Source organism: Rousettus aegyptiacus, unplaced genomic scaffold (assembly GCF_014176215.1).
Source record: "Rousettus aegyptiacus isolate mRouAeg1 unplaced genomic scaffold, mRouAeg1.p scaffold_m13_p_1, whole genome shotgun sequence".
NCBI classification, from domain to species: Eukaryota; Metazoa; Chordata; class Mammalia; order Chiroptera; family Pteropodidae; genus Rousettus; species Rousettus aegyptiacus.
This window is the reverse complement of record NW_023416284.1, coordinates 145,121,699-145,138,935: the sequence shown is the minus strand read 5'-3', so window position 1 is coordinate 145,138,935 and position 17,237 is coordinate 145,121,699. Positions and strand designations below refer to the sequence as shown.

General features: G+C 40.3%; 1 protein-coding gene across 1 annotated transcript in view; it reads right to left on the bottom strand.

The window, feature by feature from the left end:
• The window catches only part of LOC107518481, a 148,465-nt gene that overhangs the window by 43,509 nt on the left and 87,719 nt on the right, over positions 1-17,237 (bottom strand). The window contains exons 28-30 of the mRNA XM_036220740.1: positions 14,598-14,715; positions 11,497-11,662; positions 6,722-6,860 (exon numbers count right to left, since the gene is read on the bottom strand). Coding sequence (XP_036076633.1) covers positions 6,722-6,860; positions 11,497-11,662; positions 14,598-14,715 — 423 coding nt within the window. The remainder of the gene's footprint in view (positions 1-6,721; positions 6,861-11,496; positions 11,663-14,597; positions 14,716-17,237) is intronic.

Sequence of the window (17,237 nt, the reverse complement as noted above, 5' to 3'; positions counted from 1 at the left end):
CATCCCCATAATCCCAGGGCAGAATCCTTTCCTTATCAACAGGGTGAATAAGAGGCAATTACAATAAAGGGAATGGGGATAATCTTGAATTAATTTTAAATGTCAAGCTCACCACTTTTAAACTCTAAATATTGCTGAATGACATGGAATTGGAAAGTTTAACAATTTTGCCATCAGCAGAAGTAGGGGCTTATGAACTCAAGTTCAAAGACTGATAAAGGGAGCTCTAAATTTGTACACCGAACTGTTGTACTAGTATAAAAAACACACCACCCTATTCACATTTTCATCAAAATTAACGAACGATAGCTGAGTACTGTTATATACTGAGACAGTGGATAAAATAATTGATTTATTCCGATAGCTCAAGGATGGATCTCGGAGTTGCTCAATGGACATGTTAACATAAGAACATTCAAACCCATAGAAAATTTTTATGAGTTTATTTGAGCCAAAGTAACAACATCTCAGGAAGCAAGATCTCAAATACTCTGGTGAATGACAGTTTCTCAGTTCTTTTTATAGAATTGGAATTAGGGAAAGAAGTAAGGAAGATTACATGAAAGTGGGAGAGAAGGCAGAAGAAATCCAGGTGGGGAAATCTCTATGATTAGATTACAGAATAGTTAATACGATTATGTGTTCCCTTGAAGGTGATTATACCTCCTCTCCAAGGGTCCTGAAAAAGAGGATTACTCTGGCATTTCAGAGCTGTATTAACCCATAAGCACAAGAACAATGGATGGAGCTTGTTTAAAGCAAAGATAAACCTTTTACTAAAGAAGTTATAGGCCCGGGTGACACCACACCAAGACCTACCCTGTGAGGTTACTTTGGGGCACCAGAACTGGTGAGATTACAATCAGAGCTCCCTTTTCATTCACAGATATATAAACATTTTTTCCCTATTTTTCATATTTCTTAAATATTTTCTTAAGATTCTCAATGGGCCCTACCAAGGGCCCCATGACTTGCTCAACACCCAGGTGACAGCGATGTATCAAGCACCAGCTACGAACGAGGCACTGTGCCAAAAATTGAGAAGCAAAGATGGGTCTGACCTTCAGCTCAGTAGGGCCCCTTGAGGCAGAGCTCGTTATCTACCTGCTTCTGAACTTCTAATTGTTAAAATAACAATAATAGGCCAAAATGAAGTCACTTTTGCTAAGTCACATCACTAAACCAACACTTAATAACTAACCTAACTGCAGTTTCAGCCTCTCCAGGAATAGAATTTTAACCAGTCTGAGATTTCCTGATCACCACTAGTGAGGTAATCTGTCTATAAGACCACATGCCTCCTCTAAGGGGAGGTGTCCTTGCCTGAAACAATCCACTCACATTTCTTAGTCCCATCCTCTCTGCCTATAAAATTTTCCATTCTGAGCAGCTCTTCCGTGTGCCTTCTAGTTGCTAGGTGGGATGCTTCCTGATTCATGAACTGCTTAATAAAGCCAATTAGATCTTTAAATTTACTCAGCTGAATTTTATTCTTTATCACTCTAAACTCCCAAGGCACTTTCTACATGCGCACCTCTCATACGGCACATATAGGTTGTATATATCTACTTAAAACAATGATAGCAAAAGGCAGAATACTCTAAAGGAAACACTATTTTCATCCCAAATCAAGAGCACAGAAACCCAGTAAGTATCCAGCACGGCCTCTCCCTGGTTGGCTCCTTTCCTGTCATTCCCGCTCTTTTCTCTGTCCAATACTCAGAATTATTTCTCTCTCAGCCTCTGGGTTCAATTTTGTTCACATCTCACTTGTTCAATCCTTGACTGTATTGTTTATATTTTTAATTTTCTTTTGTCTATTATAATGTTTGACATCTTCAAAAACCCTTTCTGGCAGGGGAGAGACTTTCCCTCCCTGAGCTAGCCAGTTCTAAGAGATAGCAAAGGACTCAGCATGGGACATGCCTTTGATATGCAAACTAATCAATCCAGAGCCATATCTCTTCTATCTGAGTACACACCTGGAGAGTCCATATTCCTCTACCTTAATCATCCAAGGGCTAGTTAACAGGCCGAGACCACTCCTATAGACCAAAGTCCCCTACAATTATTCAAATTTGCCTGTCTTATACAATCCACCCTGTCCTGCCTTGCCTTTGCAGTTCTAAACATTCTCTTTGCTCCTGACATAGATGCTTTCCTAGGTGCTCTGTGTGGTATGGCATGCCTCCTGTTTCTAGGACTTGTGAGTACAATACATTTTGTTTTCCCAAGTCTCTCCTATGTCTCCTCTTGAGGCTGCAGCTGACTGACCATCACATAAAAGAACACAGAACACTGAGATGCTGCTCTCTTATCCTGGCAAGTTTGTGCAGAACTTTGTAACTACCCAGTGGCAGAAATAATCACAATTCTCGGCAGAGTTTAAGAGCTCCAAACACAGCTCTGTGCACATACTACGTCCGTTACTTTACAGATTCCTGGAGACTGTTCTCAAGAGAGAACAGAGTCAAATGATAGGTGTCACAACTGACTACATCACCGGATATCCTTTTTCTCATTTTCCTAATTCCTCTGTTTAGACCACTGTTCTTTGTAGAGACCATATCTCCTCCATCAATAGAACTGTTTATCAGGGAGCTGTACAATGTAATAATATGTAAAGGAAGGGGTCTTAAGGTAAATTTTTTTAGCACTAGAACCTCTTTTATTTCTTTCCTCTCCCTAAATCTCATATTTTAAAAGACTTTTCTACCAAATATCCATTAAACATTTTTCTGTTTTTAACTCAAAGCCACATAGGTCTCCATCCCAAGCTCTGAGCTGCAGGGAAAGATGAAGAAACATGATATAAAGAGAGGAATAGGACTGGAGTCAGACAAACTATATAAATGTAAATTCTGCTATGACAAGCTGTGTGACTCTGGGCAACTTAGGCAACTTCTCTGAATCTCTATTTTTTCATTCGTAAAATCGTGAAAATGATTCCTATCCTGTAGAGTTAGTACATGGTGGGAACTCAACCCAAACCATTTCCCTCTCTCCTTTATTTCATTCAGTTTTTATGATTCCAATTACAAACATAAGAAAAGAAATAACATTTTCTTTACCTGCAAAGATTTTGGGCAAATGTGTCTTTTTCATCATGCCTTTAGAAATTACTGAAAAGGGTTCATAAGTTTCTGTGACAATTCACTTAGACCCTCCGTTGGTAAACTCTGGATTGTACCTTCTAGTGTGTGTGTGTGTGTGTGGGGGCGGGGGGGCTAATCAGTGCAGCCTGTTAGCAACCCTCGACATACAGGGAAACTCATAAGAATGAAAGGCCAGCATGTTGCTCATGCCAGTGGTGCACCCGCCAACTGCCAGTGTGTATTAAAGTCAGGTTTCTCCAGCAGCCCACCAAAATACTGGAAGAGATGCACCAAGTTCTCTAAATTGTTCTGCTACCCTTGAGTCACCTTACAGTCAATAAGCAGTCAAGGGTTTCCTAGAATGCCAATCATCCTGTGTGTGAGAGTTACCCATAGCATGATCCCAGGCAACTTGGTTCAAACCAGGGAATTCATAGGGCATGTGCTAGAGTCGTTCCTGAATGCAAGGATATCAAAAAGAAAAACAAACAAACAAACAAAACAAACAAAAATGAAAAAACACCGCAAAGTGGCCTGAAGAGGCCAGGTAAAAGTTAGAACTCTTCCCAGATCAGACGAAATCGGGCACATTCAGGGTGGTATGACTGTAGACAAAAAGTTGTAACTCAACCTCTCATCAACACTGGAGACCAGGATCATGGTCATGAGCTAGGCCCAGCTTACATGAGGCCTTCTTTGTATCTCCCAGAAATCTGCAGATGACCCTGAAGTACACTTTACTATTTGCATGTTTAGAGACACTTAAGCTAGATGAACATAAAAATAAATTAAGAACTAAGGAACAAAACCAACATATATTCATGGACTGAGAAGGAGTGTTGCTTTCTTTGAAGATCTCCTAAATTTCTAGGATGTGCTTCTAAATCAGTAAGCTGTTATGCCTTCAGGATGTTTCCTCAAGTTTCTCCTTTTTACCATAATCACTCTGCATATCAACAATACATTTGGATTAGTGGCATTTTTCATGCCACATATATTATTCTGTTCTATAGAGCACTTTTAAGGGTTTTTTTTTTTTTTTCCTCCTTCCATTCCTGAATTGCAAAGCAAATCAATCCTTTAAATTGAGGGATGGCATACTTCTTCTTCAAGGGTCATATGGTAAATATTTGCAGATTTGTGGATCATACAGTCTCTGTTGCAACTATTCAACTCTGTGGTAAAAGCAGTCAGAAATAATTCATAAATAAATGGGCACGGCTGTGATCCAAAAAAAGTTCACTTACGGACACTGGAACTTGAATTCCATATAATTTTCATGTGTCACAAAATTATTTTCTTGAATTCTTTCCCCAATCACTTAAATATGTGAAAGCCATCCTTAGCACATAAGCCACACAGAATCAGGCAGGGACCTGTGGCAGTAGTTTGCCAACCCCTGACTTAAATAGATGAGATTGAGTAGAAACACTGCCTTTGCCTTCAGTGCAAATGATTAATTCACTTGAAATTAAAGATAAGCTCAACCCTCAGGCGTTTCTTGCTTTGGCTAATAAATAACTCCTGTGGTTGGTGGATGATATGATTCCTATGCCACAGGAGGACAGTAGCAATTTCCATCAGGCCCTTGCCTGAGCTTGGTAGAGGGCAGGCCCACCAGGACCAAGCGAAACTTTTGTGCATAGAAACATGCATCCGTCCTGTAACCTGAGCTGGTCCATGCAGAAGCCAGATATTTGATGGTACTACGGGGCCACTGTCCTGTTGTCCTTGAGCTACATCCTTCCCTGCCTCCCCCAAGTCTATGGAAGCACAGAGCTCTCGTTCTAGGTAGGAATTCAGTTCTTTCTTTTTAAACTCTGGAAATGCCTTTGGTTTACATAAACAGAAAGTTCCCTGGGGTAAACATGCACATTTGCTCAGAGTTGTTGAGCTCTGGGAAGCGCGAGGAAACTTGCCCAAGCTTCTTTCTCTTTTGATTATCTGAGGATTTTTCCTTGTTTGCAGGTTTAGCATTAAGTAAAATCTGCAAGAGGGATGACATTTACTGTTCAGCTTCTCTTTTTCTGCTGCTTCTACGTTCTGAAAACCCAAGTCAGAATTTGCAAAAAATTTGTATAGGGTGAAGAAATAGGTCTATACCCTGAAATTCCTTTTGGGTTTGGGCTATACAGCATTAGTAGGGGGCTTCTCTTCAGAGTCCCCTTTTCTACCCACACTGCTGCCTGGCATCCATCCTAGTTCTCAGGCTTTGGAGTCAAATGCACCTAGGTTCTGATTCTGGCCTGCTACTGACTGTGATTCAACACCTCTCCCCCTGTTCCGGACCAAGAGTTTGGAAGAAAAAAGACCTGAAGAAATGCAATGAATGGACTCACGGAGATATGCCAACCTGAGCATTTCCCTCTGAAGTCCTCTGAGGAATATACTGAAACCAGACATAGGACATAGTGCTCTCTACTCCTACAGACTGAGTGTGTCAGGACAAAGAAAGCCTCACAAGCAATTCCTGAGGGAAGCAGAGTAGTTCCCTTAGGAAAAACAGTAGTAAGCTGAACCTCACATGGCTGAAATCCAAAAAGAACTTGTAGGGTATAGTCCTATTTCTTCATCCTATTATATAAATTCCTTGCAAATTCTGATTTGGGGTTGTAAAGCCCAGAGGGCTAATGAACGGCCATCCTGACAATCAGAGCCTTTACATCCTACCTGCTGGACTAAGCTATCACTCAGAAAGCTGTTTATCCACAAAAAGAAAACAATTTAGTTTTATTTTCTGTCCTGCTGAATTTGTATTCTAAGTCCAGAGTCCCCTGATGCTCAGAGTAAGGAAAATGCAGAGTAGAAAGAGAAAACATAGGTCAGTATAATACCACGTTTCCATTCTCTGTTGAGGCCCACACTAACGGTGAAAAGTAGTTATAATCCTCAGGTCAGAGGATTGCCCTCTGAGGTCCCCCTCATTGATTAAATGCTCATACAGGGAATTAATCAAAGGAAGTTAATTAATTTTGACAATTTATGAGTAAGGAGAGACCCTCAGACCCGATCTCTTCCTTTTCCATACAAAACTTATTATTTATACTGGAAACATAGTGACTCTTAATCCAAACTATTTTCCTCAGTGGTCATGATTAATACACTAAACAAACATTCTTTTTGTATGCAGAGTACTTATTATCTACAAGGCCAGAGATAAATTTATTTCTAAATTTAACTAAATTTATCTCATGTAGCCAATTCCATTGGCTTCAGAAGAGCAGTGAAAATTCTGTTCTCTTGAGAGGTAATTAAGGGCTGAAAATAATCCAAAACTCTTAGAAAGAATCATCTTCAGAAGCATAAAAAATATTCTTCCCCTAAAAAACAACTTGAAAATTGAAAGCAGCAATGGTCATGCCAAAAAAAAAAAAAAAAAAAACAAAAAACAGTATTGAAATCACATTTAATAAAATCAAGACTATTATTATCCAAGAAGAACGCATTCCGCATGGACAGCCTTTGTGTCAGAACACGTCTGGTAGCCGCGGTGTTCTGAATCAGGTTGTGCCTCTGGCTATTTTAAGCCTGTTACCTCATCTTGCCAAGGTGGCCTCCCTTGACGGTCACTCGGAAACACCTGCTCTGCACAATTTGCTAGACAGGATTGGGGCTCCAGCCCTTACCGTATGAGGTGCCTCACTGCAGCGTCAAACTGCAGAAACATAACCTCCTTTCTGAGGTGCAGTGCCTGGGAGACCTGGGCGGGGTCTTGGGGGTTGTGGAGGCTGTCAATCATTTTCTGCAGCTCCCGAAGCTCAGACCCTAGAAGTTGGACAATATTTTAATCTGCTAGTAAGAAATACAGGCTACTACAGCTACTCAGTGAACCATCATTTCACCTCCAAAACCAATTTCTACCTAAATGGACTTCTTCTTCTCTGTGAGTATACTAATTATATGTTTTGCAAGACCAGCAAAGCCTTATGTTCTAGAACCCAAGTTCTGATGTATCTTTTCTTCCTTCCTTCTTCCCTCAGGAAGATAAAAACTTGCTTTGCTTTTCGGCAGAATAAGAACATGATTTTGAAAGAAAATTTAAAATGTACAAGGCTACAGATCTCTAAATAGATTGAAAAACAGAAATTACAAGGAATGGGAAGTATAGGCCTCAGAACACCTATTAGGGGCTTGAAATTACCACAGATGATAACCCAGCACTCCTTTCTCATAGCTGTGCCATCCAAATCAGCCCTCTCTGTCACTGGCTCATACTGTTGGGTTAAAGGAGACTCAAGGCCATCCAAGGAGAGCAAAAATATGCATATGTGTACTCATGTACACACACACACACACACACACACAAACACACACACACACAAACACACCCTTCTAGATTCTCATCATTTATGAAGTAGGTATGGGGAATTCTAAATTGGCTTATTTCTTGGACTCTTACTTCAAAAGTAGGCTGGGTATAAATAGATTTATATGTGTTTGGGATGGAAATTTAAGTTAGGGGCCTTTTGTGGCACTCGATGCTGGGTTGAGATGGCTATACTAGCATTCCTATTATGGCCCAGGGAAGGAGCTGATCAGAATGCGAGAACACAAGAAAATGATGAGCCCTCAGGAAGCGTTGGCGGGACAGGTGGGTGGGGCCACATTTCTAGGGTTACCAAAAGGTCAGCTTATCTGAACCGCTCATCAACTCCCTGCAGGACAGAAGTAGCTTTCTACTTGAGAAGGCATTCCTGCTACAGGGAGAGAAGAATTGTGGAAATTGATCACTGTGCCTGATATGCAGCGCAAGGCAGAAATGAGATGAGAGACCCACAGGCATTTTGGGAGTTACTCTATCTCAACAGGTCATCCAGACTTGGGCAGCCTTCTACCCTGTCTGGTCTGGTACTGGATCTCTCCCCACATGTCCAGCATTGAAGTTAAAGGAATTGAGGGAGTGAGGAAACTGTCTAGGAGAGCCTGATCAGGGTAGAACCAGGATCGAGAATGGTTGCTAATACTTGCACTATATGCTCTTGGCTTTAGGAAAAGATACACGGTCCGGTTTCATATCCATTTGGTGTTTTATGCACAACAGAAAAATATTTTTTGAATATTTCTCCAGCTTCAAATGAATTAGATTTAATCATCAAACATTTTATGACTCTTATAAATCTGATAGTCAGGTTCAGTTAGAGAGAAATTTCCAATACCAGAGGAATCACATTAGAGGGAGTTGTACAAGAACTTTAGTGGTGGATGGTAGGGGGGGTGGTCAGTGAGCTGGATTTGTTCAAGGCCTAGCGTTTTTGTCTACGGGTGATACACTCAATCAGGTTAACCAGCAACCAGAGGAAAAGGTTTATAATCCTTATCAATGACAATAAAAAAGTATAAAGTTATATATACCCTGTGACTAATAAAGCTCTGTAAAATATAAATGTAAAGCATATTTGGGCAGAGGCTAGAAGTGAATGAACTTAAATAAAAATATTTCACTTGTTAGAGTGTTTGGGTTATAAGTGATTTTTCTCTTCACATTTTTTCCATTGTTGTTGATACAGTAAAGTGTGTACACTTGTACACGATCACTTCCCAGCAAAGTTATTCTGTGCTGATAGATGTCATTTTCATTAAAATGTAGACATAGAGGTGGGGACTACTCTTTCTTTGTTATTTATTGATTTTATGATCCTCATTCAGGCTTCTCGTTCTTTGTGGGCCACTCTGCATGGTGGAAGGGGAGGTGGCAGGCAGGGGCAGGTAAGGCAGCCTGTCGGTGAGGATGGGGCAGATGGTGTCCATGTGGTGGGGTTAGGAGTAGACCCTGAGCCAGGGTACTTTAGGAAACAAATGAGCCTTTTATTCTCCTTGTCCCCAGGAGGGTCCCGTTTGGGAAAACAGAGTAAAAGAGATGAATAACAGTGGCCCTGTCTGTGCACAAACACTCAGAGCCAATTCTCTTTGTGCTACTTTGTCTCAGGAGTTCCTGAAACACAACCTTTAATGTGTAGTACCTGGGCTTTAATTAGCCTGCTAATCCTTTACAAGGAAATCACAATGCAAACTCCCACACTCTGATTACATCCTCTGCTTCATGCTGACTCCGAAGGCAGTTGCTGGCTTTAAAGGAAGGAGAGAATTTGGCAGGGGTCACAGAGATAGATAGACCTTTTAGAACTAGTGTCTAAAAGCTGCTTCCTCAGTCGAGTGAGAGGACCGAAACTGAAATCCAGTGTCCTTTTAAAAAATATTTTAAAGCATGTAAGTCTACAAAAGTCATTTTCTCGAACTCCGGATAGCACTGAGATGGCTGAAAGGAGCTGAGTGAGCATGTGAACAGACCCGTCTCATCATTTCACCTGAGTTCTCCTTGTCTCCTTGGGCTGCAGGCCAGGAGCGGACTCGTCTTTTAAAAAAGGTGATTATCTTAGAGTGGAATTTTTTTTTTTTTTTAGTTCAGTTTGCTCTGTATCTATTTTAAGTAAAGCAGAGTATGCAAAACTTTGCACATTCTCTCTGGAGCACAAATGATTTTACTGGCAACAAGACAGAGTGCCGTGTCCCTAATTGCAACCTCAGAAAGTCTGGGCCTATGTATTTCAATGACTTCCGGTTCATAAGCATATAAATAGTAAGAAACCAATTTCCTTCATCCTGAATTCTAGGTCAACAATTTGGCCTCATTTCCCACTGTTGCTCAGTTTTACTCCGGTGGGTTCACCATTCTTTGGACTGGCCACATGCAGTCCTGAGGATTGTTTTTGTCAATGTCCTTTTCTTGTCTTGCCAGGACCATTCCTCCTATTTCTCTCCAACGATTCAAGTGAGAACATGTTACCCCCTCCCTCGCCCCCATCACCTTCCCTGCAGGCTCTGCCCTCCCGGCTGCCGTAGCATTTCTGGTGCAGGGACTTCCTTCGGAGCCATGGCTATGGCTCTATCTTGGCTTCTATTTCTTCTCCATGTAACACCTGTCTACCCATCTCGAGAGCAGGGATGGCGTTTTTCCTGGCCCGTCCTCCTTTCTCCTATCCTTGGTCTGAAGCCTGGCCCCTATACCCTCCCAACATCAGGCAGCTCTCCTAAAAGCATCTGAGCTTGTTTTCAACCACTTTTTACAACAGTCCCAGGTTAGTAAAAGGAAAAAAATCTAAGACTGCTTTGGAACTTCTGTAATCTCTTGATGCATATATTGGAGACTTGCTAGTAGTTTTGGGAGCTCATTACTCTGCAACAATTCTGTGCTTCTTCATCCCGCAGGAACTGAGGTGCGGCACCAGCCCTGGCCCTTCTTCCTGCTGCCTCTCCTCAGACACGGACATCAATATTCCGCACGGATCACCACTCAGACCTTTCCCTGTGTCTTCCACCTGAGTGTGTATAGATTCCTTTGCTGTGCATTAGCAAACTCACCAGCAAACCAGTCAAAATCTCCACAAACGTATTTCCTTTGTGCACCATCCAGAGAGAAAAAGATTCAGATTATATTACATTTATTTTTATAAGACCAGTATGTTTAAACAGGCGTATTACCACATTCTGTTAGCTATTCTCATACTTTAAAATCCTTATCTACTATGTTATAATATATTGCTATTAATTAATATTTATATGACTATTGACAAAATTTACATGGGAGTCAAATTATCAAAATAACAAGATCAGTTCCCCTGACTCTTATAGACCCAGCTTCCTAAGCATTCAGTGTCTTTAATTTACCTACTGCATTTATCTCAGAACCTAGTGCTAAGTTAGAGTTCATGGATTAGTACTGGGCAGATAGAACTAAAGCCTCAGTCATTCTCCCACTGGACCACCAGGCCACTGTTAGCTAACCAAGGCCAGCCTGCAAGATTCCTGATGGTGAATGTTTAGTTCTGGCTTTGCCATATTAGTTCACAAAGGCTAGGAAGGGAAAGGCAGTGAAAATAACATTGATATGTAGTAGGAGCTCATATACCCTTCTAGAATTTTTACAAAAATGTTAATCAATGGAACATCTCTATGAGACAGGTATCATAACCCCCATTTTATAGATGTACAAACATAGATCCAGAGAGTAATGTGTCCAGCAACCAGTAACCCAGCGGCAGGGGCAGGTTAAGAACCCAGGCCTCCTCACTCCTGACTCTGTGTACTTTGTAGTTAACCTGTAAATGTGGAATTAGCTTGGAGACAGTGTTTAATGAGACTTTCCTTTTCCCTTTCTTATCACTGTCATTTGTGAGAAAACATTTTAATTCTGTCTTTCCAAGTATTAAGAGCTTCTTAGTCATTACTAGATAGCAAATCATCTCACAATGTATATGTGTATCAAATCATCACATTGCACACTCTAAATATCTTAAACAATTTTGTCAATTATACCTCAATAAAACCATAAAAAAGAAAAAAAAAAGCTTCGTAGAATTCTAACTGAATATCGAAGGGCATTTAGTCACTTTTAATCACTTACCGATGCCCTCATTTCCTCCCCAGTCACCTCTTAAAGGGTTAGGACTTAGAGGAAATTCAAAATATGTTGGATGGTTCCCAAGTTTAGCAAAACTGAAGAGGTAAGCCACGATGTCATGGAGAGGGGCTGTCAGCTGCAGAGTTAGCCGTAAGGCTTGGAAAGCTGCCTGTGGGTAAAATCCATATAAGGAAATAAGGTTTAGGAAATTGCTAAGAGGTACATAAAAATATATGAGCAATTATTAAAAATAATATATTTAAACAGGAATATTTAGGTAAACATTTTCACGGTATAATACAGGATAATAATTACAGGATAACATCTGAAAAACAAGAACAACAAACCTATTCATGAACTGGATTACATGCCCTTGGACAAGGTAACATGGTGGTAGGGGGCTTAAATCAATGTGTTTCTCTTTGTTTAGAGTCATTGGTGGTCATAAGTACATCCAAATATGTTTGTATGACTATTAATGAATTACAAGGGTCACAAAAAACAATCAGGGACCCATATTCGGATAACATTGCCTTGAGGGAATACCTGTAAGTAGAGCATATATATTTATCAACATAGTTTAAACATACAACTAAAAAATCAAACACTGGATCTTAAATATTAACATTCAAGTGAAGGAAAGTGAAAAATTATGATTGAACTGAAGAATATATATATATATCTATATATATATATATATGTCAAACACCTGAAAATTCTTCAATGAAAGGGTAATTTTATTTTTAATTTTTTAAGGACTCTCCATATTGTTTTTTGTAACAACTGTACCAGCTTACATTTCCATCCATGTGAGTTTTCCCTTTTCTCCCCATCTTGCCAGCACTTGTTGTTTCTTGTCTTTTCTATAATAGCCACCCTGCCAGGTGTGAGGTGACATCTCATTATGGTTTTGATTATGTACCTGTTAGCCATTTGTATGTCTTCTTTGGAAAAATATCTATTCAGGTCCTTTGCCCATTAGAAAATTAGATTTTTTATTTATTTATTTTTTGCTATTGAGTTGTATGAGTTTCTTACATATTTTAGGTATTACCCCCTTATCAGATATATGGTTTGAAAATATTTACTTCCATTCAATAGGTTGCTTTTTCATTTTGTTGATTGTTTCCTTTGCTGTATAAAAGCTTTTTAGTTTGATGTAGTCCTATCTATTTAATTTTGCTTTTGGTGACTGTGCTTTTGGTGTTATATCTAAAATATCATGGCAAAGACCAAAGTCAAGGAGATTTTCCCTTGTTTTCTTCTAACAGTTTTATGGTTTCTGGTTTTAAGTCTTTATGGATTTATGAATTTAAGTCTCTAATCTATTTCAAGTTAATTTTTGTGAGAGATGTAAGATGGGGGTTCCAATTTCATTCTTTTGCATGTGGATCTACCATATGATCCAGCAATCCCGCTTCTGGGTATACATCCAAAGGAAACAAAATCAGTATTTACGCTCCCATGTCCATTGCAGTACTACTCACAATAGCCGAGCTATGGAAATAACCTAAGTGCCCAGTGGATGGATAAATGGATTTTTAAAATGTGATACAAACACATACATATGCACACAGGAATATTATTCAGACATAAAAAAGAAGGAAACCCTGCCCTTTGCAACAGCATGGATAAATCTGGAGGACATTATTCTAAGTGAAATAAGCCAGACAAAGAAAGACACATACTGTATGATCTGTTATATGTGGAATAAAAAAAAAAAATGTCAAAGTCATAGAATGGTGGTTGCCAGGGGGTGGGGAGAAATGGGAAGATGCTGGTCAAAGAGACAAAATTTCAGTTATAAGATGAATAAGTTATGGGGATCTAATGTATCACATGGTGTGTATAGTTAACAATACTGTATCGTATATGGTAACCTAAAAAAAAAAAAAAAGGCCTACATGAGAGGCAATGAATATTTATTTGAGACACAAAAGAGGAGCTATTTGGGAAGAACTAATTCAGGCAGACACCCAAATAGTGTTCCAATTAGGGGGTGAAGGCAAGGGAAGAAGAATTACATGAATAGAAGAAAGAAATTTGCAATTAGTGTCAATAAGTCAAGGACAGAATTTCATAGGTGCAAATAAGCTAAGTTATTTTTTAGCTATATATGGCAGTGTCAATTCTAAAAAATGTCTTTAGTTTTTAGTTCATTAATCAGAATGTTTGCATTCTGGTTAGCTTTGCCAACAGTTGTTTGGAATACACTGTTGCTTTAGGCCCAGCCCAAAGCTTCTTTAACCCAGTTTAAAGATCCCAAAGGTGGGAGGAGGAAGACCTGCAAAGCATCTTCTCTGGAATGGCAGCTCTCACTCTGTTTTGAAGTGGCTCCATTCATATAATCTTTCACATATACTGAGAATTGCTAAAAAAGTAGATAAGCGTTCTTACCAAGCACACAAAAAGGTAACTATGTGAGGTGATAGATGTGTGAATTAACTTAATTGTGGTAATCCTTTCACAATTGTACACTTTAAATATATAATTTTATTTGCTAATTACACCTCAATAAAGCTAGGGAGGGAAAGAAAGGGTGAGAAACTTAGGTTGTTAAACAGGTTTTCACTAACAAAGGAAAACTAGAATATTCCCAAATTGCCCTTTTTAACATTACGCTTTATTTAGCAAATATTTATGTTGAGTGCTTTAGGTTTTTCTATGTCCTTTTTTAATGGTTACCAATATTATCCTTTATTAATAAGATAGGTTTTACACAGAGCAACCTCTCAAAAAACAGGAACCACAAAAACAAACAAACAGGAACCAACTGATTACTGTGATCTCAACCTTTCATTAGCTTCAGGGCATCAGGTCTGGCTTTTCTTGAAGAGTGTGGGAGGAAATTGAAGAATAATAAAGGATGCTGAAAATATGAGTTGGTGCTCATTAATGATGAGGGGGAAACAGAATTCATGAACTAATGAGGCACAAGAGAAATTGCAGTAAAGCAGGCAAAAATATTAGGAGCCGTGAGAAGATTTAAGTTATTAAATGTCCCATGAAAAAACCAAGAGACATTCTTTGAAATTGATATGCTTTCCTGTGAGACATAAAAAAACAGCGAGTTTCCATTCTGGTACCTACAGAAAAATACAAACCTTTTCTGGCAGAGTTTTGAACATAACCAGCACTTCAGAAGGATGAGGTATGTACCATAAATTGAGGAAGACTTTTCCGTCAGCAGACAGCAAACATCGGGGCCGAGGCTGAAAACTCCTGCGGCATTAGAAGAAAGCTTAGGAAGCATAGCATTTCTCTCTAAAGAAGAGGCGTCTCCAGTGTGAACTATTTATACCACCACCTTCCAGCCCAGATTGTGGGGACACACAAGCCCAGTCAGTGTCCAAACCCCAGGGCAGCAGGCCTCCGTCTCAGACTGCTCACAGGTGGCCGTGGTTATAAATAACTCAACAGGAAAAGAGCAGTTGGGCTGATTTTAGCCTCAGCTGTATTGAGGAAGGAGTGGGCATGGAGGGAGGGAAAGATGTGGTTTGAAAAGAAAGGGAGGGCATGAATTAGGTGGCCATCACCATACTGACTTTCCATATGAAGGGGTTCAGAACAGGCCTCCCCAAGATGTGCCTGTTTGGTATGTGGATTGTTTTGAGCTGAAGGCAATTGAGACTTTGCAGGCTGTGAGAAACTTTTATCTCTTCTTTAAAGAATTTAAATTCGGGGCCTTGCTCATAATGAGATAAACTTTTATGATCTCTACCTAGAAGGCAGGGTAAAGTTCTAGTTACTGAACATCTGCTCTCTCTATAGTCCTGCAAATTAACTTCCTTCCTTCTGAAGCTCCAGGGTCTTCATCCTTACCCGATAATGTCATATATACCTCATTTTCCCTTTCTGTCTCTGACCCTCTTATGTATGTGAGGTTCCCATATATGTGCATGTAATTAGAGTTATTTTCTCTTGTTAATCTATCTCAAGTCAATTTGGTTATTCCACTAGTTGGAGAACCTAAATGGGTAAAGGAAAGTTTCTTCCTCCCTTGCACATATTTTCTCACTTAACTCTTAAGACCTTAGGATGTACCTATTTTGTTCCTGTTTCACATATAAGAAAATTGAGGTCCTCTCCGAGGTTACCTACATCTTGCCTACCCAGCTCTTAAGAGATGAAGTTGAGATTTAAGTGCAGATTTGTCCAGTTGAGAATGCAGGCTCCAGAGACGAGCCTCTATTTTCCTCCCCTCCCCACCGGATTTCTTCTCAGACCCAAGCTTCTTGAAAGACCCACACCTTCACTTTTTAGTGTGGTCTCCAGAAACATTCTTACAACCTAGAAAGATTGGTTTATGGCTGATGAGTTTTCTCAGTCTTAAGAGCCACCAAAGGGCTTCCACAAAGAGTCATGTAGGACAGTTCAGAAGTGGAGACTCGCAGGCAGCTGAGAAAATGGAGCATCCAGCCTGCTCCTTGACATCAACCGCACACCCACGGTAACCAGAAACCACCGTGACAAGGGACCGGAACGGAACCTGGGAGATGGAGAGTAATGACAACTTTGAAGGCTACATGAAGGCTCCAGGATTACTTTCCTCACCTGCCAAATAGGGACAGTAGCACCAGCCTTGCCTGTTTCTCCAGATGATATTGGAAGTGGTTGTCATTGGGAACAACCGGAAGTGCTTTAACAGGGGCTGTCTGGGGCTTTGAGGTTTCAGCAGCATGCAGAACAAGCGAGAATCAGGGAATATAATCGGAAAGAAACTTTGTGTCTTTTGCTGATTATTCTTAAATAATGAAAAGTCCTATGGCAACAATTGAACACCCCACTCAATCCTGTGCCTCTTCCTGTGTTAAAAGAACCACAATCCCTCAGTCCCCAAACACCAAAAACCAGGGAGTCATTTTTGTCTCCTCCCTTCTCCTTCGCTTCGCAGGTCCCACTGAGCCCGCCACTCTCTCACATCTGCACCCAGTTTTCATTCCTACTTCCCTTGTCTACAGCAAGAATTTTCAGTGGGAAGGTCTTACCTTCTTGGGGGCATTTTGGAAATCATAGGGGCATTTTCTGACTGTTGTCTCTAGGAGAGAGTCGGATGACCCTTTCCACTTTTTAAAGTAAAATATAATTCATTTTAACTGAGGACTGAATGTTTTCAATATCAAATATTCTGAATAGGATAGTTTTTTAATCACTAGAACTCTACAGTGAATAGAATGAATCACTGGCCTTAAACCTATGTTTCAAGTCTTAAGATTTTAATCAGGTGATTTGAAGTTTAGGAATGAAGTAGGGTGTTAGTTTGGAGAATTTCCGTTATTTCAGCAACCACAAAAGTCGGACTATCCTGTCCTGGGGCAGATCAAAGCTAGCTTATCTCAGCTTTATTTCTATATTCAGTGCACAGTGTTCAAAGGTGTCCCAAAGTAGCACTGAATATCAACAATAAAAAATTCAAGGCCTGTGTCTGAGCAATTGGGACTGTAGGCCATGGGGCTGGCAGCAGTGTGGCTGAACCAGTGCTCTGAGAAGCACGTGCATCTCTGGAGCCGCAGAGCCCTCTACCAAGTGGCATGCTTCACTTCTTACCCGTTATTTCCTGCCATTTCCTCTCCTGCCTGTAGTGAGAAGCTATCTGCTGAGGAGGGGCAGAGGGCAACAGGAAGCTCAGTGCAGGGCCGTAGCTCCCGGTTCTTAGCCCCACGAGGACGGCTCCCCCGTCAGCTCCTTGACCTGACAATTCCTCTACGTACTCAACGTCATCCCCCTTCACCTTCATTTTCCTT